The sequence below is a fragment of the Carcharhinus amblyrhynchos genome, chromosome 26 (genome assembly GCF_965287045.1).
Source record: "Carcharhinus amblyrhynchos chromosome 26, sCarAmb.v2.hapA, whole genome shotgun sequence".
NCBI lineage: Eukaryota > Metazoa > Chordata > Chondrichthyes > Carcharhiniformes > Carcharhinidae > Carcharhinus > Carcharhinus amblyrhynchos.
The window spans coordinates 13,322,339-13,344,484 of NC_137349.1; the positions used below are offsets into that span (position 1 = coordinate 13,322,339).

Sequence of the window (22,146 nt, forward strand, 5' to 3'; positions counted from 1 at the left end):
TTCCAGTTTTGGGGTGAGGGTGGTTGGAAAATCCCACCCTATGTATATGTGTGTGTGCATGTGTTTATCTGTCTGTAGATATGGATGTATGCGTCTCTGTATCAGTTTATATGTGTGTGTATATATATGTGCCTTCGTGTATGTATCTGTCTATATAATGTACATGTGTGTATACACACATGCATGTGCCTGTGAGTATACATGTATGCATACGTGTGTGCATATTTGTGAGTGTATGTATGTGGATGCATTTGTGTATGTGTATGTGTGTGTCTGTCTGTGTCTCTCTGTTCAGGCATCTCCCTTTTTGTCATCTCTATTTCTTAATCCATGTCTCTCCTTTTCTCTTTCCTGTCTTCTCTGTTTGTTCTCTCTCTCTCTCTCTCTTTCTCCCCCCTCCACTTTACTCCATGTTAGTCTGTATGTCTCTCTCTCTATTCAGAACCTGTGGTTCACCTCTCAGAACAAGTCAACAGCCTCTGAAGTGTGAGATGTATTTATAGAGAATATTAGCAGCTTCTCCTGGAAGTGAAGTGTGTCGCAACAAAGTGGCTGAAGCTGTAAAGATGTACTGATAGTGGAGTTAATCACCAGCTATCCTTGGGTTATTTGGTCAGGCCAGTGTTCTCTGTTAATTGGAGCAGGATTCCCCCTGCAAGGGGAAACATTGCCTCAGTGTGTACCCTGTCCAGCCCCCTCAGAATCATATATGTTTCAAGAAGAACAATTCTCATTGTTGTAAATTGTGCTGAGTATAGATGCTCATCCCCAAACTCCATGACCTGGTCCTTGGCTGCTCCCTCCTGTGACTGGAACATCGACTTCCTACCCACAGACCGCAATCAGTAACGATAGGCAACAACACCTCCACAATCACCCTCATCATAGCGCTCTGCACGGCTGTGTTCTCCGCTCCCAACTATGCTCCTTGTGCACCTCTGACTGTGCAGCCAAGTCCATCACTCAAACCAGCCTCCCGTCTATTGACTCTGTTGCCTTGGCAAAACAGCCAGCATAATCAAGGACCTCACGCATCCCGGGCACACTTTCTTCCGCTGGGAAAAAGATACAAAATTTGAGATCGCATACCAACCAACTCAAGAACAGCTTCATCCCTGCTGCCATCAGACTTTTGAATGGACCTACCTCCCATTAAGTTGACCTTTCTCTACACCCTAGCTATGACTGTAATGCTACATTCTGCACTCTCTGTTTCCTTCTCTATGAACGGTATGCTTTGTCTGTATAGCGTGCAAGAAACAATACTTTTCACTGTATATTAATACACTTGACAATAATAAATCAAAAAAATGCAACCTGTCCATCCTTTCCTCATTAGACAATCCCTTCCTCCCAGGAATCAGCCTGATGAACCTTCTCTGAACTGTGTCCAGTGCAAGTATATCCTTCCCAAAGTAAGGAGACCAATATTGTACATCATATTCCAGATGTGGTCTGACCGATGCCCTGTACAGTTGTAGCGAGTCTTCCTTTATATACTCCATCCACCTTCAATAAAGGCCAACAATACCTTTCTAATCCCGTTCTATTCCTGAATTTTAACTTTGTGATTCACATACACAAATACCCAGATCCCTCTGTACCTGTGCAATTTCTCTCCATTTAAAAAAAAGCTGCTTTCCTAATCTTGCCTCACGTTTTCTCACATTATACAGATTAAAAAGCAGGATCCCTGAGGTTGTAATCTCTGGATTACTCCCGGTGCCAAATTCTAGCAAGTACAGAAATAGGAGAAGAATGCAGATTAATGTGTAGCTCAAGAGTTGGTGCAGGAAGGATCGTTTTAGATTCCTGGATCACTGGGACCATTTCTGGGAAAGGTGGGACCTGTACAAATGCGACATCCTGCATCTAACCAGAATTGGACCAATTGTGGGTGGGGTTGATAACGCTGTTAGGTAGAGTCTAAACTAGTTTGGCTGGGGAAAGGGGACATTAGTAAAATAGAAACACATCATGCTCTTGTAAAGGAAGCAAGATAGGGAGAGTTCAACTATAGTAACATAGAAACGAAGCAAGAGGAGGCCATTCAGCCCCTTGAGCCTGCTCTACTATTTATTTTGATCGAGGCTAATCAAATTCAATATCCTGATTTCCGTCTCCCGTCTTCTGAATCTATCCTGTCTAACCCTGTTAGAATTTTCAAAGTTTCTATGAGATCCCCTCTCACTCTTCTAAACTCCAGTGAAGATGTTGAGTGACAAGAGAGTAAGACAAGGCCGGTTGGTCTTTACTTTAATGCTAGGCGTGTAATAGGTAAGACTGAGGAGTTAAGCGCGTAGACCGACACATGGAAGTGTGATGTTCGCAGATGACACTAAGATGAGCAGCAGAGCAAAGCATGTAGAGGATGCTGAAAGTCTGCAAAGGGATATAGATAATCTAAATGCGCGGGCAAGGGTTTGGCAGATGGAGCACAATGTTGATAAATTATTTTAGTAAGAATAACAGCAGAATGGACTGTTACTTAAATGGTAAAAAATTGCAGCATGCTGCTGTGCAGAGGGACCTGGGTGTCCTTGTGCAGGAATCTCAAAAAGTTGGTTTGCAGGTGCAGCAGGTAATTAAGAAGGCAAATGGAATTTTGTCCTTCATTGCTAGAGGGATGGAGTTTAAAAACAGTGAGGTTATATTGCAGCTATGTAAGGTACTGGTGAGGCCACACCTGGAGCACTGTGTACAGTTTTGGTCTCCTTACTTGAGAAACAATATACTGGCACTGGAGGGGATGCAGAGGAGATTCACTAGGTTGATTCTGGAGTTGAGAGGATTGGCTTATGAGGAAAGACTGAGTAGACTGGGACTATACTCATTGGAATTCAGAAGAATGAGGGGAGATCTTATATAAGATTATGAAGGGAATAGACAAGGTAGAAGCAGGGAAGTTGTTTCCACTGGCGGTTGAAACTAGAACTAGGGGGCATAGCCTCAAAATAAGGGGGGGCAGATTTAGGACTGAGTTGAGGGGGAACTTCTGCACACACACGGTTGAGAATCTGTGGAATTCCCTGCTCAGTGAAGCAGTTGAAGCTGCCTCATTGAATGTTTTTAAGGCAAGGATAGATAAATTTTTGAACAGTAAAGGAATTAAGAATTATGGTGAGCGGGCGGGTAAGTGGAGCTAAGTCCATGAAAAGATCAGCCATGATCTTATTGAATGTCGGAACAGGCTCGAGGGGCCAGATGGCCCACTCCTGCTCCTAGTTCTTATGTTATATTGTTGCTATCACAATGTTTTTGTGTCTTTTGTGAAGACAGATACAAGGAGTTGGTTGAAGTTTCTGCCATTTCCATGTTATTAATTTCCCAGCCTCATCCTCAAAGAAATCAATGCTCGTTTTAGCTACTCTCTTCCTTTTTGCATGGAGAAGCTTTTGCTATCGGTTTTTATATTTCTTGGACTTTTCTCTTCAATTTCTTTTCTTTTATATAATCATTTTAGTCATCCTTTGCTAATTCCTAAAATTTTCCCTTCTTTAGGCATCTTTGCAGCTTCGTACGTCAATTAGCTTGTTGTTATTTCTCTTCCCGTTTGCAGTGGTGCACGAGGCAGACTTTCATTTGTTCCCTTGACCAGGTTTTTCCCGGAACAGCTCGCTAGCCTGTCGCCATTGACTCGGAGCTTGTCAGTTGCCGTTCCACATCAAGCATGGCCGCCCAGGAGTCTCTCCTGCTCTTAGTGCCCACCATTGATTTGCACTGGAAGGATTTTGCAAATTGATACTCTTCCGGCTGTGTTAGGAATGCACCTTTTCTGGCTTGGGGTGGAACTCAAACCCGGAGCTTCTGGCTTTGAGGCAGTGACGCTACCCACTGCACCATCTCTAATTTCCTTAGCTCATCACAGATGGTGCGTCTTTCTTTCTGAATGGAATATTTTTGTTGAGAGTTATGAAATATCTGCTTAAATCTCTGCTGCAACTTCTCCACTGCCTGACCTTCTATCCTGTTCTTCCCATTCACTTTAACCGACTGTCTTCAGACAGTAATTGACTTTATTCAAAATTAAGACTTAGTTTCAGACTCAGATTTCTGATGCTCAAACTTTGTGAATTTCTTACATGCTATGATCACTCTTACCTAGAGAATCCTTTACTCTGAGGTCATTAATTAGTCCTCTCTCATTAACATACTTTTTCAGGCAGGGAGCAAAAACCAATCAGAGATTTCAGATGAAGTAGGGTTAATGTCTGGTGAAAAATTGACCCAGTACACATCCCATTTTAAAGTGATACCTGTCTGTATTTTTATATTATTGTTATAAATTCCAAGGTGTGAGGGGAGGGTGACTGGTCTTGACAGTAAAGCCAATGGAATCCAGCACTAAGGAGTTCTTAAAAGAAAAAGTTGATGTGAATCAGGGGGAGAGCGTTGTACTGGCTGAAGTCATAAATAGCACAGACAATAGTGGTTGTGGTTGTTGGAAGTTCATCATCTGAGCCTGAGGATATTGCTGCAGAAGATCCTCAAGCTCGTGTCCGAGGCCTAACCATCTTCAGGTGCTTCCCCCCGATCATGAAGTTCGAGAAGGATCTTCAGCAATTAGTTCCACAGGGTTTCCGTACCATTCACAGTGTAAGATACTGTAATAATCTGTGCCTGCTGCAGGACTAGACAACATTCAGGCTTGGGCTGGTGGGTGCTGTAAATGTTCCTTCTCATCTAAGTGCCAGGCAGTGACCAGCTTCTTCAACAAGAGCCTCCAATCATTGGAACCTCAGAATCCGAAATGGACTTGGCAGATTTAGCCGCGTCAACTCCCTTACAATCTGATGGAAGAGAGTGTATCCGTGCCTCAACACTCGAGCTGTAAGCTCCGGTTCACTACACCACGCCAAGCTGGAGGAACCGGACTCGGAGTTAATACACCGCAAGAGGCTCCCGAGGCAGCGACCCACTGAGGTTCCTCGGATGTAGAGGCGGAGGGGTGTCATCACTTTACCGAGGTCCATGAGGTGGACCTGTTAGAATACGAGCTCTTTGATTGAGGCACTCAATGCAGGCCAATGTGAGAGCCTGTGGAGGTAGATAATGGGGAGAGACGGGACTGCCAGCACACGGTGTATGCTGGGAAATACTTGCCTGAGTATTGCTGATTATTGTAAATAAATCTGGATTTCATGAAGGGACACCAGTCTTGTGGGAGTTATTTCAGGGATGGGGGGGGCGGAGATAAAAAGAAATCAATGGTCTTTATAAATATTTCCCCAAAATCTATCTATCTTCTGCAGACAAACTCCTTTCTGGGATCAACAGTTCAACTCTCAGAATGTCAGAGGATATTGTAGGCAGTGAATAGCGAGGGGTGGGGAAGGGGGAGGATGGGGAGGGGGGTAGGGAATGGCGAGAGGGCGTGGGGGAAGGTTAGTTGCTAAGGCAGCCATTGCTCTCTTCCCATCTGCCTTTTCTGCTTTCTCTTCCTGCTTGCTCTGCTCCTGTTAAAGACAATTCCTCCCTGTGATTGGGGGGCTGCCATTGGCTGCGTTAACACTGGGTCTCCTCACCAGCTGTTCCTCAGGGGCAGAGTCAGGAGCCCTACCCACGGGTGTGGGCACTACCTCTTCACCACAGGTAGCCCCTCAGGTACTAGTGCCCATTGATTCAAATAAAACTAATTTGTCAAACTCTTGGTAAATAAACATTCCACTCACACTAACTCTCACTGGGGTATGGGTCCCACCCACACTGACTCTCACTGGGGTACAGGTCCTACCCACACTGACTCTCACTGGGGTACGGGTCCCACACTGACTCTCACTGGGGTATGGGTCCCACCCACACTGACTCTCACTGGGGTACGGGTCCCACCCACACTGACTCTCACTGGGGTACGGGTCCCACCCACACTGACTCTCACTGGGGTATGGGTCCCACACACACTGACTCTCACTGGGGTACGGGTCCCACACACACTGACTCTCACTGGGGTATGGGTCCCATCCACACTGACTCTCACTGGGGTACGGGTCCCACCCAATTGACTCTCACTGGGGTATGGGTCCCACCCACATTGACTCTCACTAGAGTATGGGTCCCACACACACTGACTCTCACTAGGGTGTGGGTCCCACTCACATTGACTCTCACTGGGGTACAGGTCCCTTAGACTGACTCTCACTGGGTATGAGTTCCACACACACTGACTCTCACTGGGGTACTGATCCCACACACACTGACTCTCACTGGGGTACGGGTCCCACACACACTGACTCTCACTGGGGTACTGATCCCACACACACTGACTCTCACTGGGGTACTGATCCCACACACACTGACTCTCACTGGGGTACGGGTCCCACACACACTGACTCTCACTGGGGTACTGATCCCACACACACTGACTCTCACTGGGGTACGGGTCCCACACACACTGACTCTCACTGGGGTACTGATCCCACACACACTGACTCTCACTGGGGTACAGGTTCCACACACACTGACTCTCACTGGGGTACAGGTCCCTTAGACTGACTCTCACTGGGGTACAGGTCCCACACATGCTAACTCTAACTGGGGTATGGGTCCCTTAGACTGACTCTCACTGGGGTATGGGTCCCACACACACTGACTCTCACTGGGGTATGGGTCCCACACACACTGACTCTCATTGGGGTATGGGTCCCACAGACACTGACTCTCACTGGGGTACGGGTCCCACACACACTGACTCTCACTGGATCCCTGGCACGTGAGGCAGCAGTGCTAACCACTGTGTCATCGTGCTGTTCAATACTTGTACATCAGTTTATTTTTGACGAGAAGTGTCTGAAGGAATCTAACTCCAGCTTCCAGGTTGATCCCAATGGGAAACTATGGTTCATTTAAAGTTGATCCGCTCAATGCGGTGAATTTCAGGGTGTCTCCCAAAACATTCAGTGAGGATTTGCTGCATAATCCACACTCTGATTGTGGAAGTAATGGATGGGGATAGTGAGGTCCCAGTGTTGTCAATGGGCACTTGAGCTTCAGGTCTCCTGTCTGCAGCCCCCAGAACTGAATAACTGCGATTTTCTGCGTGTCTTTGCAATTAACATCATTAATTCAGGCCTATTAATTGCACACTCGTTAGTGTTGGAGACAAGGCTTTGCAATCTGATTTAGCCTTTGCCTGCGATCCTGGTTAATGTGCAATGTGAACTACGTTTAGACTCACTCAACACCGAATCATTCACTAATTGTCAGAGTCAATTTCATTGTCTCACTGGCCAGTCACAGTTAGGGGAGGCTGGTGAGTTGCTTGGTTGAAAGTTTCTTTGATCCCTGTGTTTTCTGTACCAAACTGAATAGCAAAAGAAACCCAACTGGTTTCACAATGATATTTGCTATTTGATATTTAATTGATATTTTAGTTTGTAAGTCATTCCAGGCCTCAAAATCCACCCAGTTTTTAGCAACTGAAGTTTCATCACCTTTGAAGCTCCCCTTATAGCAATCTCTCCGTTGTCCTGTATCGCTCAAGTTATTCCCATTCACTGGGGCTTTCTGGCAAAGAATCAAACAGTCTCAAAAGATCACAGATTTTCTCCACCAGTTTCCTCCCTGTTTCTCCTGAAGACACAGAATCTCACAGAGGACAGGTCTGTCGCTGTATAACACTGGGGTACAGTACTGGTGGGGACAGATTTGTCACTGTATAACACTGGGGTACAATACTGGTGGGGATGAGCCTGTCGTTGTATAACACTGGGGTACAGTACTAGCGGGGATGGGTCTGTCACTGTATAACACTGGGGTACAGTACTGGTGGGGAAGACTGTCACTGTATAACACTGGGGTACAATATTGTTGGGAATGGGTCTGTAACTGTATAACACTGGGTTACAGTGCTGGTGGGAACAGATCTATCACTATATAACACATTATTACAGTCATCAATCCTTACGCTGAATAAACAGTGACTCTGTACAGTAACACAGTGAGTGACCTTTACCCTGCTGAATAAACAGTGACTCTGTACAGTTACACAGTGAGTGACCCTTACCCTGAATAAACACTGATTCTGTACAGTTACACAGTGAGTGACCCTTACCCTGCTGAATAAACAGTGACTCTGTACAGTTAAAAGTCTCACAACACCAGGTTAAAGTCCAACAGGTTTATTTGTTAGCAAACGCCACTAGCTTTCGGGGCTTTGCCCCTTTCTCAGGTGAGTGATGAAGGGGCAAAGCCCTGAAAGCTAGTGGCATTTGCTACCAAATAAACCTGTTGGACTTTAACCTGGTGCTGTGAGACTTCTTACTGTGTTTACCCCAGTCCAACGCCGGCATCTCCACATCATGAGTATCACCTGTATAGTTACACAATGAGTGATCCTTACCCTGAATAAACAGTGACTCTTTACCTTGAATCCTTACCCTGCTGAATAAGCAATGACTCTGTACAGTTACACAGTGAGTGTTTTGATTTTTAATTTTTAATGCTTTGATTTAATGCTATTTTGCATCAGTTGAACTTTTTTTTTAAAAATGATTCATCTGATATTCTCTCTGTCCCGCAGTCTCTGTCACTCAGTCCCCCAACCCCTTGTTCACTTTGTCTCCCGGTCCCTTGGTCTCCCAGTCCCTTGGTCACTCAGTCTCCTGGTCTTTCAGTCTCCCAGACCCTCGGTCACTCGATCTCCCAGTTTCTCTGTCCCTGGGTCTCCCATTCTCTTGGTCTCCCGGCCCCTTGAGTAACTCATCTCCTCATTCCTCAAAGCCTGTCCACCATCTCTACAAGGCACAAATCAGGAGTCTGATGGAATACTCTCCACTTGCCTAGATGGGTGCAGCTCCAACAACACTCAAGAAGCTCGACACCATCCAGGACAAAGCAGCCTGCTTGATTGGCATCCCATCTACAAACACTCATTCCCTCCACCATTGACACACAATAGCCTCAGTGTGTACCATCTACAAGATACACTGCAGCAACTCTCCAAAGATCCTTAGGCAGCACCTTGATGATTCATAACCACTAACATCTGGAAGGATAAGAGCAGCAACCGCATGGAACACCAACACCAGGAGGGTTCCCCCCCCACCACTCCCCAAGTCATTCATTATTTATTAGTGTCACAAGTAGGCTTACATTAACACTGCAGTGAAGTTACTGTGAGAATCGGTGGCACATTGGTTAGCACTGTGGCCTCACAACACCAGGGACCTGGGTTCGATTCCTGGCTTGGCTCACTGTCCATGTGGAGTCTGCACGTTCTCCCTGTGTCTGCGTGGATTTCCTCCCACCGTCCAAAAGACGCGCTGTTTAGGTGGATTGGCCACGCTAAACTCTCCCTCGGTGTAACCGAACAGGCGCCAGAGTGTGGCCTCGAGGGGATTTTCACAGTAACTTTGCCCTGATTTGGGAATATGTCATTCAATGCCATTGAGTCAAAATCCTGGGAGTCCCTCCCTAACAGCACTGCGGATGTACCTACGCCACAGGGATTGAGGCAGGTTCCAGAAAGCAGCTCACCGCCACCTTCTCAGGGGGCAGTTAGGGATGAAGACCCTCAGCCCTCGATAGAATAAAGAAATGAACTGGGTTCGAGGGAGGTCCCTTTAAGATGGGGATGATTTGTCAGCTGTGATGTGAATAGTTTTTGAGACACTGCGAGTTTCTCAGAGCTGCTGAGACGGAGCTGCCTCTCGGGGGCCAGCTGTGATTGACAGGTAAAGGGTTTTAATAGGCACTCAAGAGGCAGCCAAACCTGGGGTTCCCATGGTTACCGTGAGTGTGCAGCCAGCTCACCTGACTGAAGGATGGATGGGAGAAGGAGCACTTGATGTTCCTCAGTCCAGATTAATTTTTAATAATTTTGAACACACCACTGGTTGGTGAATATGGAGATAGATTGTTGGGAAGTAGGGGGAAACAGTTACGCAGATCACTGGGGTTTTATTCTGCTGCCGTCTGATTTAAAATTCTGTTCTTTTATCTGAAAGGTTTCATGTTTTGGCAAATCTTTTGCTCATTTCTACATTTTGTTTAACCCTTTGTTGCCCCGGGAACTGGAAGCAGGTTTGATCAGGGTAGTCAGTGGGTGCAGAGGGGCAGCGAATAGGTTCAGGCACATTGTGATTCTCTCTGTTAATGTAACCATCAGTTATCCAGAAACTGCTCAGAGGATGGAAGGCAGCGGAGTAAAGTCTTATGGGGGGACGACAGGGTCAGGGGAGTTAGAGAGTGGACAACCAAAAACACAATTGGGCAGCGTTGGAGAAAATGAAGCATGTCTGTTTTTGCATGTGTGTCTGTGTCTGTCTGTGTGCCCCTGTGTGTGCGTGTGTCTGTGTTTGTGTGTCCCTGTGTGTATGTGCGTGTGTGAGTCACTGTGTGTGTGTGTCTGTGTATGTGTGTGTGTCCCTGTGTGTGTGTGCGTCTATGTGTGTCCGTGTGTGTGTGTGTGTCCCTGTGTGTGTGTGCATGTGTGTCTATGTGTGTGAGTCACTGTGTGTGTGTCTGTGTATGTCCCTATGTTTGTGTGTGTGTGTGTGCGCATCGCTCTGTGTGTGTGTGTGTGCGTGCATCGCTGTGTGTGTATGTGTGCATCGCTCTGTGTGTGTGTGTGTGTGTGTGTGTGTGTGTATGTGTGCATTGCTCTGTGTGTGTGTCCCTGTGTGCATGCGTCGCCGTGTGCCTGTGTATGTCCCTGTGTGTCTGTGCGTGTGTGTCTATGTGTGAGTCCCTGTATGTGTGTGTCTGTGTTTGTGTGTCTGTGTGTGTGTCCATGTGCGTGCGTCGTTGTGTGTGTGTGTTTGTGTGTCTGTGTGTGTACCTGTGCATGTGTGTGTGTCTGTGTGTGTTCCTGTATGTGCGTGTGTCCCCTGTGTGTTTGTGTGTCCCCTGTGAGTGTGAATGTGTGTGCGTGTGAATGCTTCTGTGTGTTTGAGCGTGTTTCTGTGTGTTTGTGTCTATGAGTGTGTGTGTGTGTATATATATATACGTCTCTGTCTGTGTGTCTGCATGTTTTTGTGTGCATGTGCGTCACCATCTCCCTGGGTTTATGAATGTGTGCCTATGTGCATCTATGTCTCTGTTTATGTGTGTCCCATGCCCCTACATGTTTCTGTTTGTGTTTGTGTTCATGTCCCTTGTGTGTGTGTGTATGCGTGTCTGTGTCCTGTGTGTGTGTGTGTGTGCATGTCTGTGTCTGTGTCCCTGTCTGTATGTGTCTATGTATATGCATGGTGCATGTGGCTGTGTCTGTGTGTGAGAGTGTGTCCTATGTCTACCTGTGTGTGTGTGTGTGTGTGTGTGTGTGTGTGTGTGTGTGTGTGTGTGTGTGTGTGTGTGTGTGAGTGAGTGTGTTGGGAGGTGTGCGGGGTGCAGGGGGTGGCACTTGGCTATGGTTCCAATCATAGTTAAATATCTCGGTGACAAATTCCTGGGTGAAGGAGCTCCGAGTTGACAGGAGCAGATGGAGATGTGGGGAGGTGGGCAGTGCCCAGTCTTGTGCCCGTATAGTTGAAGCATGTTTCAGAGTATTCTCTGTGTTTCGGGGCATTCTCTGTGTTTCGGGGTTTTCTCTCTGTGTTTCGGGGTATTCTCTGTGTTTCGGGGTATTCTCTGTGTTTCGGGGTATTCTCTGTGTTTCGGGTATTCTCTGTGTTTCGGGGTATTCTCTGTGTTTCGGGTATTCTCTGTGTTTCGGGGTATTCTCTGTGTTTCGGGGTATTCTCTGTGTTTCGGGGTATTCTCCCTGTTTCGGAGTATTCTCTGTGTTTCGGGTATTCTCTGTGTTTCGGGGTATTCTCTGTGTTTCGGGGCATTCTCTGTGTTTCGGGGTATTCTCTGTGTTTCGGGGTATTCTCTGTGTTTCGGGGTATTCTCTGTGTTTCGGGGTATTCTCTGTGTTTCGGGGTATTCTCTGTGTTTCGGGGTATTCTCTGTGTTTCGGGTATTCTCTGTGTTTCGGGGTATTCTCTGTGTTTCGGGGTATTCTCTGTGTTTCGGGGTATTCTCTGTGTTTCGGGGTATTCTCTGTGTTTCGGGGTATTCTCCCTGTTTCGGGGTATTCTCTCTGTTTCGGGGTATTCTCTCTGTTTCGGGGTATTCTCTCTGTTTCGGAGTATTCTCTCTGTTTCGGGGTATTCTCTGTGTTTCGGGGTATTCTCCCTGTTTCGGGGTATTCTCCCTGTTTCGGGGTATTCTCTCTGTTTCGGGGTATTCTCTTGTTTGGGTTATTCTCTGTGTTTCGGGGTATTCTCTGTGTTTTGGGGTTTTCTCTCTGTGTTTCGGGGTATTCTCTGTGTTTCAGGGTATTCTCTGTGTTTCGGGTTATTCTCTGTGTTTCGGGGTATTCTCTGTGTTTCGGGGTATTCTCTGTGTTTCGGGGTATTCTCTGTGTTTCGGGGTATTCTCTGTGTTTCGGGGTATTCTCTGTGTTTCGGGGTATTCTCTGTGTTTCGGGGTATTCTCTGTGTTTCGGGGTATTCTCCCTGTTTCGGGGTATTCTCTGTGTTTCGGGGTATTCTCTGTGTTTCGGGGTAGTCTCTGTGTTTCGGGGTATTCTCTCTGTTTCGGGGTATTCTCTGTGTTTCGGGGTATTCTCTGTGTTTCGGGGTAGTCTCTGTGTTTCGGGGTATTCTCTGTGTTTCGGGGTATTCTCCCTGTTTTGGGGTTTTCTCTGGAATAATGCTGATGTTCCAATTCAGTGGACAGCAGCTTTCGTAGCATTTTGAATTTTGCTCTGATTAGTATGCATGATCTGCTCTCAAAAAAACATTGGCTGCTTGGCTGGGGAGTTGCAGGAAGCAGAGAATGATGTTATACATACCCTGGGGACAGTATTGGGGGGTAGGGGAGAGGGTAGAGGCTGTAGTGAGTGAGTCACTGCTCACACAGATACATGCACAGGGACATGGTGCTTATGGAGACAGGTAGCTTTCTGCTTCTTCCACTCTCCGGTGTTTAACACATGCAGCAGTGTCTGGCTCACTCGAAACCTGCACCACGTTGCTCAGCACCCACCAACACATTCTGTATTTCCCCTCCCTTCACCCAGGATGGTGACTGGGATCCTCCGTGACTCCAAAACGATAAGATAAACTTAAACCTGGAAATAGATTCCTGATTGTCAGCAACAGAAAGACAGCAGCTTCTAACAGCAGAGTTACAAAGTTAGTTTACAATCAAGCCCCTCACTCCCTTCACCACCCCAAATCTCTCCATTAGATTCCAGTCTGTAACTCACTCCCGGGTACCTGTTATTCTATAAAAAACCACCCCGAACCCCTCATAAGAACATAAGAACATAAGAAATAGGAGCAGGAGTAGGCCATCTAGCCCTTCGAGCCTGCCCCGCCATTCAATAAGATCATGGCTGATCTGTTGTGGCTCAGTTCCACTTTCCCGCCCTCTCCCCATAACCCTTAATCCCCTCGCTTATCAAGAACCCATCAACCCGCGTCTTAAAAATATTTAGCGAGGCAGCCTCCACCACTTCAACGGGCAGAGAATTCCAGAGATTCACCACCCTTTGAGTGAAGAAGTTCCTCCTCAACTCCGTTCTAAACCGCCTCCCCTTTATCTTGAGGCTGTGCCCCCTAGTCCTACTGTCCTTTCTGAGCGGGAAGAGCGTCTCCACCTCTATCCTATCCATCCCATTCATCATCTTATACGTCTCAATGAGATCTCCCCTCATTCTTCTAAACTCTAACGAGTACAAGCCTAGTTTATTCAGCCTCTCCTCATAGCTCAATCCCCTCAACTCCGGTATCAGCCTAGTAAACCTCCTCTGCACTCCCTCCAGGGCCAAAATATCCTTGCGCAGGTGCGGCGCCCAAAACTGCACACAGTACTCCAGCTGCGGCCTCACCAATGCCCTATACAGCTGCAGCAAGACCTCCCTACTTTTATATTCAATCCCCCTCGCTATGAAGGCCAGCATCCCATTCGCCTTCCTGACCACCTGCTGCACCTGCAAGCTGGGTTTTTGCGACTCATGCACAAGGACCCCGAGGTCCCTCTGCACCGTCGCCTGCTGCAGTTTTTCGCCACGTAAGTAATAGTCCTTCCTACCATTCTTCCTACCAAAGTGGACCACCTCACACTTGCCAACATTAAATTCCATTTGCCATTTCCTGGCCCATTCGCCCAGCCTATCTAGATCCTTCTGCAGACTCTCCACACCCTCCGCACAATTTGCCTTTCCCCCAATCTTGGTGTCATCAGCAAATTTCGACACCCTGCACTCGATTAGATTCCAGTCTGTAACTCTCTCCTGAGTATCTGTTATTCTATATATAAACCATCCTGAACTCCTCAATTAGATTCCAGTCTGTAACTCTCTCCCGGGTATCTGTTATTCTATATATAAATCACCCTGAACCCCTCGATTAGATTCCAGTCTGTAACTCTCTCCCGGGTATCTGTTATTCTATATATAAACCACCCTGAACCCCTCGATTAGATTCGAGTCTGTAACTCTCTCCTGAGTATCTGTTATTCTATATATAAACCACCCTGAACCCCTCGATTAGATTCGAGTCTGTAACTCTCTCCCGGGTATCTGTTATTCTATAAAAAACCACCCCGAACCCCTCGATTAGATTCCAGTCTGTAACTCTCTCCTGAGTATCTGTTATTCTATATATAAACCATCCTGAACTCCTCAATTAGATTCCAGTCTGTAACTCTCTCCTGGGTATCTGTTATTCTATATATAAACCACCCTGAACACCTCGATTAGATTTGAGTCTGTAACTCACTCCTGAGTATCTGTCATTCTATATATAAACCACCCTGAACCCCTCGATTAGACTCCAGTCTGTAACTCACTCCCGGGTATCTGTTATTCTATAAAAAAACCACCCCGAATCCCTCGATTAGACTCTAGTCTGTAACTCACTCCTGAGTATCTGTTATAAGAGCTAGGAGCAGGAGTGGCCCCTTGAGCCTGCTCCGCCATTCAATAAGATCATGGCTGATCTTTTCGTGGACTCAGCTCCACTGACCCATCCACTCACCATAACCCTTAATTCCTTTACTGTTCAAAAATGTATCTATCCTTGCCTTAAAAACATTCAGTGAGGTAGCCTCAACTGCTTCACTGGGCAGGGAATTCCACAGATTCACAACCCTTTGTGTGAAGAAGTTCCTCCTCAACTCAGTCCTAAATCTGCTTCCCCTTATTTTGAGGCTATGCCTTCTAGTTCTAGTCTCACCCGCCAATGGAAACAACTTCCCCGCTTCTATTTTATCAATTCCCTTCATAATCTTATATGTTTCTATAAGATCTCCCTCGTTCTTCTGAATTCCAACGAGTATAGCCCCAGTCTACTCAGTCTCTCCTCAAAAGCCAACCCTCTCAACTCCAGAGTCAACCTAGTGAATCTCCTCTGCATCCCCTCCAGTGCCAGTATATCCTTTCTCAAGTAAGGAGACCAAAACTGTACACAGTACTCCAGATGTGGCCTCACCAGCACCTTATACAGCTGCAACATAACCTCACTGTTTTTAAACTCCATCCCTCGAGCAATAAAGGACAAAATTCCATTTGCCTTTATAATTACCTGCTGCACCTGCAAACCAACTCTTTGTGATTTATGCACAAGGACACCCAGGTCCCTCTGCACAGCAGCATGCTGCAATTTTTTACCATTTAAATAATAGTCCGTTTTGCTGTTATTCTTACCAAAATGGATGACCTCACACTTACCAACATTGTACTCCATCTGCCAGACCCTCGCCCACTCACTTAGACTATCTCTATCCCTTTGCAGACTTTCAGCGTCCTCTGCACACTTTGGCCTTCCACCCATCTTAGTGGCATCTGCGAATTTTGACACACACAGTATACTTGGTCCCCGACTCCAAATTATCTATGTAAATGGTAAACAATTGCAGTCCCAACACTGATCGCCAACCAGAAAAACACCCATTTACCCCCCCACTCTTTGCTTTCTGTTATTCTATATCCTCTCCCAGGTCTCCTCGATTAGATTCCAGTTTATGACTGGAATGGGTGACAGCTCTTTCTATTTTCCTCTGGGAGTTTAAGATCGAGGCATCTCTCCATTTACCTGAGGCTGTGATGTACTTTTGCCTGTGTTGTGACCAGTGCCTTTGCTACGTTCCTCTGCCTGTGTGGGGAGAGGTTGGGATCGGTGTGGATTCTAAGCCATTATTTGTGTTTTTGTTCCAGAGCGCCGCAGCAGCACCCAGTCCTGTCCTGGGTAACATGACCCCCAGCGAAGGGACTCCCGGGGTTCCTCTGCCCCCCGGCTTCTTCCAGGTACCTCCAACCTAACCACCGTACAGATAAGTGAGGGGGCAGGCCTGGCACCCACAGGGCTGTAACATTTATTCATTAGTGTCATAAGTTGGCTTACATTAACACTGCAGTGAAGTTGCAGTTAAATCCCCGAATTGCCATGTGCTGGCGGCGCCTGTTCGGGTAGTCATGATGTAGAGATGCCAGCGTTGGACTGGGGGTGGACTCTAACCTGGTGTGGTGAGACTTCTTACCTGTTCGGGTACACGGAGGGAGTGGGCAAACGAGGATTCCCCAGAGCATCAGGTGAAACTGACCCATTCACAAATCTATAGCCAACATCCTTGTGTCTATAAAGAGCTTTCAACATGCAGAAACTGAGGTTCAAAATGAATCTTTTAATGGTCCCAGCTTGGTCACCCAGACATCAGCTAGTTCCTTCTGCAGTTCAATATCTACTAACACTGGCTTTAGTCGGTTCGCAGGTGAAGAATGGACATTCCGGTAACAACTGTGCAATGATCAATAAGATTTGTTTTCTCTCTCTCAATCCTCTTCTCACTCTATTCTCCTCTCTCTCTCTCAATCCCTCTCTCCTTTCTCTTAATTCCCCTCTCTCCCTCTCTGTCTCAATCCCTCTCTCCCTCTCTCTCTCTCTCTCTCTCAATCCCTCTCCTCTCTCTCTCTCAATCCCCCCCTCTCTCTCTCAATCCCCCCCCTCTCTCAATCCCCCTTTCTCTCTCTCTCAATCCCTCTCTCCTCTCTATTCCTCTCTCCTTTTCACTCTCTCTAATTAACCCCAGTCTCCTATCTTTGCTCTCTCCCTCTCTCTCATGCTCTCACTCTCCTCTATCTCTCCTTCTGCTTCACTCCATCTTTCAATCCTTTCTATCAATCTTTATGTTCTCTCTTTCTCAGTCTCTCTCTCCAATCTACATTCTTACTCTATCATGAACCACCTGATATTATTGTTTCCTTCACTTTGCTTTCTTTGTCTCTGTCTATGTCCTCTCTCTAGTGCCTGGCTCTCTGCTATTTTCTCTTTCCTCTCTCTGTCTCGTGCTATTCCTGTTTCTCAGACACTCTATTGTTTAAGTGCTGTTGCTTTTATTCTGCAGGCAGCCCTGCCCCCTTGTGGTAATTTGTACTTTCTGCAGCCTCTCCACAGACACGATCACAAAATAGATCACCAAATTCTTGCTACCATCAAGACTGTTGGGATCTTGCAGTCCCTCCAACGGCACAACCCGGCATGGGTTTCGTAGCAGCAAGGGCTGGGTACAACGGGAAACCCCGTTATCCACCAAAATTTTGGCTGAGCAGCCAAAATCTTCATTCTCACTGGCAGTGATTTGATTTGATTTGATTTATTATTGTCACATGTATTAACATACAGTGAAAAGTATTGTTTCTTGCACGCTATACAGACAAAGCATACCATTCATAGAGAAGGGGAGGAGAGAGTATAGAATGTAGTGTTACAGTCATAGTTAGGGTGTGGAGAAAGATCAATTTAATGCAAAGTCGGTCCATTCAAAAGTCTGACAGCAGCAGGGAAGAAGCTGTTCTTGAGTTGGTTGGTACATGACCTCAGACTTTTGTATCTTTTTCCCGAAGGAAGAAGGTGGAAGAGAGAATGTACGGGATGTGTGGGGTCCTTAATTATGCTGGCTGCTTTTCCGAGGCAGCAGGAAGTGTAGACAGAGTCAATGGATGGGAGGCTGGTTTGTGTAATGAATTGGGTTTAATTCATGACCCTTTGTAGTTCCTTGCAGTCTTGGGTAGAGCAGGAGCCATACCAAGCTGTGATACAACCAGAAAGAATGCTTTCTATGGTGCATCTGTAAAAGTTGGTGAGAGTCGTAGCTGACATGCCAAAACAAAGGGTATGCAACTTTGGAGAATTCTGGCCAACAAATCAACATCTAGCATGTGTAGGCTTTCAAGTGTAAGTTGATAGGGATTCAGGACTGGCACATTCCTATAAGGAAGAAGGATAGGTATGGCAAGTCTTGGGAACCTTGGATGATGAGAGATATTGTGAGAGATAAAGGAAGCATTTGTCAAAGCTTGGAGGCTGAGAACACACAAAGCAAGTGTGGAATACAAGGAAAGCAGAAAGAAACTTAAGCAAGGATTAAGGACGGCTAAAAGGGGGTCACGAAAATGCATTGGTCAGCAGGATTAAGGAAAATCCCAACACTTTTTATACAAATATAAAGAGCAAGAGAGTAGCCAGGGAGAGGGTTAACCCAGTCAAGGATAGTGGTGGGAATCTTTGTGTGGAGCCAGAGGAAATGGGCGAGGTATTAAATGAGTATTTGCGTCACTATTCACCAAAAAGAAGAACTTGGTGGATGATGAATCTGGAGAAGGGTGTGTAAATAGTTTGAGTCATGTTGAGATCAAAAAGGAGGAGGAATTCTTAAGGGGTTCTTAAGAAACATTTAAGGTAGACAAGTCCCCAGGACCTGATAGGATATACCCTGAAAAACTGAGAGAGGCAAGGGAGGAAATTGCTGGGGCCTTGAGAGAAATCTTTGTATCCTCACTGGCTACAGGGGAGGTCCCAGAGGATTGGAGAATAACCAGTGTTGTTCCTTCGTTTAAGAAGGGTAGCAAGAATAATCCAGGTAATTACAGGCTGGTGAGCCTTATGTCACTGATAGGGAAATTATTGGAGATTTATTCTTCGAGATTTATTCCCACTTGGAAATAAGTGGACATATTAGTGAGAGGCAACATGGTTGTGAAGGGGAGGTCATGTCTCACTAACTTGATGAAGTTTTTCAAGGAAGTGACGAAGATGATTGATGAGGGTAGGGCAGTGGATGTTGTCTATGTGGATTTCAGTAAGGCCTTTGACAAGGCCCCTCATGGCAGACTGGTGCAGAAGGTGAAGTCGCATGGGATCAGAGGTGAGCTGGCAAGGTGGATACAAAACTGGCTCGGTCATAGAAGACAGAGGGTAGCAGTGGAAGGGTGTGTTTCTGAATGAAGGGCTGTGACAAGTGGTGTTCCTCAGGGATCAGTGCTGGGACCTTTGCTGTTCATAATATATATAAATGATTTGGAGGAAAATGTAACTGGTTTGATTAGTAAGTTTGCGGAAGACACAAAGGTTGGTGGTAGATTTGTGGATAGCGATGAGAACCATCAGAGGATACAGCAGAATATAGATCAGTTGGAGACTTGGGCAGAGAGATGGCAGATAGAGTTTAATTCAGACAAATGTGACTTAATGCTATTTGGAAGGTCTAAATACAGAAAGGAAATATACACTAAATGGCAGAGGCCTTAAGAGTATTGATAGGCAAAGGGATCTGGGTGTACAGATACACAGGTCACTGAAAGTGACAATGCAGGAGGAGAAGGTGGTCAAGAAGGCATACGGCATGCTTGCCTTCATTGACTGGAGCATTGAGTTTTAAAATTGGCAAGTCACGTTGCAGCTTTACAGAACCTTCCTTAGGCTGCACTTGGAATATAGGGTTCAATTCTGGTCGCCACACTACCAAAAGGATCTGGAAGCTTTGGAGAGGGTACAGAAAAGATTTACCCAGGATGTTGCCTGGTATGGAGGACATTAGTTATGAGAAGAGGTTGGAGAAATTTGGTTTGTTCTCACTGGAGCGACGGAGGTTGAGGGGAGATCTGATAGAAGTCTATAAGATTATGAGAGGCATGGACAGAGTGGATAGTCAGAAGCTTGTTCCCAGGGTGGAAGATTAAATTTTAAGGGGCATAGGTTTAAGATGCGAGGGGCAAAGTTTAAAGGAGATGTATGAGACAGATTTTTTACACAGAGAGTAGTGGGTGTCTGGAACTCGTTGCCGGGGGAGGTAGGGGAAGCGGATACGATAGTGACTTTTAAGGGGTGTCTTGACAAGTACATGAATAGGATGGGACTAGAGGGATATGGTCCCCGGAAGGGTAGGGGGTTTTAGTTCAGTCGGGCAGCATGGTCGATGCAGGCTTGGAGGGGCCGAAGGGCCTGTTCCTGTGCTGTAACGTCCTTTGTTCTTTGCCAATAGCAGGACGGTAACATCCTGCTGCCAGCGAGCGACACGCTGTCTCCCACCGGTGTGAAACATGCCGCGGAGGGGGAGGAGAATCCCGCCGACTGCCTTTCATTTACAGTCAGTCTCTGGCAGTGCGAGGGGAGGAACCCTCTCCCTCTCAGAGCAATTTATCCCCCGTGAGTTCCATCCGAAAGTCACAGAATGAACACATTCCTGCTTCATTGCTCAGGCTGGCACATGGACAAACCAATATTCCTTAGAAATTTTCTTTAGAAATGAGGATGCGCTCTCTAACACTTCAGCCCCTTTACAGTTTGTTGCTTGGCAACGCACGTGCATTAATTTATTTGTGGTTCTGGAGCTTAGAGGGAACATTGGTGCTGACACCCGGTTCAAAGCTGATTAACTAGTATTCTCACTAGTTAATGGGTAGTTACTTTGCCACGTTCAATAATGGCCTGGTTTATGTGCCACTCAGAATTTTATTAGTTAACAGAAACTTTACAGACCATTCGGCCCAACTGGTCCATGCTGGTGTCTAGACTCCACATGAACCACCTTCCATCCCCCCTCTTCATCTCGTTCTGTTCCTTTCTCCCTCGTGTTTATCAAGTTTCTCCTTAAATGCACCCATGCTTCACCTCAACCACTGCAGGTCGGAGCAAGTCTCATATTCCCCCCCCCCCCCTTTCTCTGGGCAGCATCTTCCAAATCTGCACATTCTCCCCGTGTCTGTGTGGGTTTCCTCCGGGTGCTCCGGTTTCCTCCCACAGTCCAAAGATGTGCAGGTTAGATGGATTGGCCATGCTAAATTGCCCCTTAGTGTCAGAGGGATTAGTCAGAGTAAATGCATGGAGTTATAGAGATAGAGTCTGGTTGGGATTGTCTTCCTTTGTAAAGTTGAATGTAGAATACTCATTTAATATCACCACTATTTCTCACACCTCCATTTGCAAATCTCCTTTTTTATCCCTAATCAGCCCTACACTTTCTTTTGCTGCCCTTTAATTATTTACATGTTTATAGAAGACCTTAGGATTTCTTTTTATGTTAGCCTGGTGTCTTTTCATGCTCCTTCCTTACATTTCTGATTAGTTTGTTCACCTCCCCTTTGCTGCTTCTATATTCAACCTCATTCTCCATTGCATTTTCTACCAGACATCTGCCAAGTGCACACTTCTTCCTTTTCATCTCTGCCCCTATCTCTCTTGTGATCCAGGGGGTTATAGATTTATTTGTTCTTGACATTGCCTGAAATTTTATGGGGACAATCTTACCAAAAAAAATTCAAAGTTCAAAATAATTGTGAAAACGGGAGAGAATCATACTCATTTTTCAGGCAAGCTCCCAGATGCCACTTAGGAAAAAAAAAGAAGCAAAGTATGATTCTTGCCAGTAGGGGGAGTGGATGGAGTCTCTTTGTGCCAGGAAGCCGGCTGCTGAGCTATAGGCCACTATTGTACATGTGCCCCACCCTCCCAGTGCATGGTGTACAAACGTATGTAATGCACTGGGAGACCTCTCACTCCCCCCACTCCCACGGACAATGCATCTCCCCCATGTCAGGTTCCTGATGTTGGGGACCATCTGTGATCCTAGCTGGTGAGGGCCTCCACAGGCGAGGTTAAGGTGAGTGAGTCCAGATGATTGCGTCGAGGGCTCATTAATTATATTAAAATGAAGTCATCAATATTTAAATCAGCCACGAGGGACTGATTTCGCTGGCGGAACGTGGCCGGCACAAAGCAGGTTCCTCGCCTGATCTTACCGGCTCGCCATACCGATGGGCTGGCGTGATAGGCCAGGCCAGTAAGAGCGCCCCCTGTCTCTCCGAAGGTGGTCGTTGTTCAGCCACCACCATTTCTGCCAATATTTAATTCCCGCTCACTTGACACAGATACATTCTCA

The 22,146-nt window shown here is 46.4% G+C and overlaps 1 protein-coding gene across 3 annotated transcripts in view; it reads left to right on the forward strand.

Annotated features, from left to right (window-relative positions):
• Positions 1–22,146, forward strand: part of ssbp4 (single stranded DNA binding protein 4) — a 111,454-nt gene that overhangs the window by 63,129 nt on the left and 26,179 nt on the right. Inside the window, exon 5 of one of the 3 annotated variants that reach the window (XM_080212795.1) lies at positions 16,148–16,237. The exons of 1 other annotated variant lie outside the window; for it this stretch is intronic. In XM_080212795.1, the coding sequence (XP_080068921.1) occupies positions 16,148–16,237 (90 nt within the window). Of the gene's footprint in view, positions 1–16,147; positions 16,238–21,763; positions 21,868–22,146 lie in introns of those variants that run through there. One more of the 3 variants, XM_080212797.1, reaches the window with a different exon arrangement.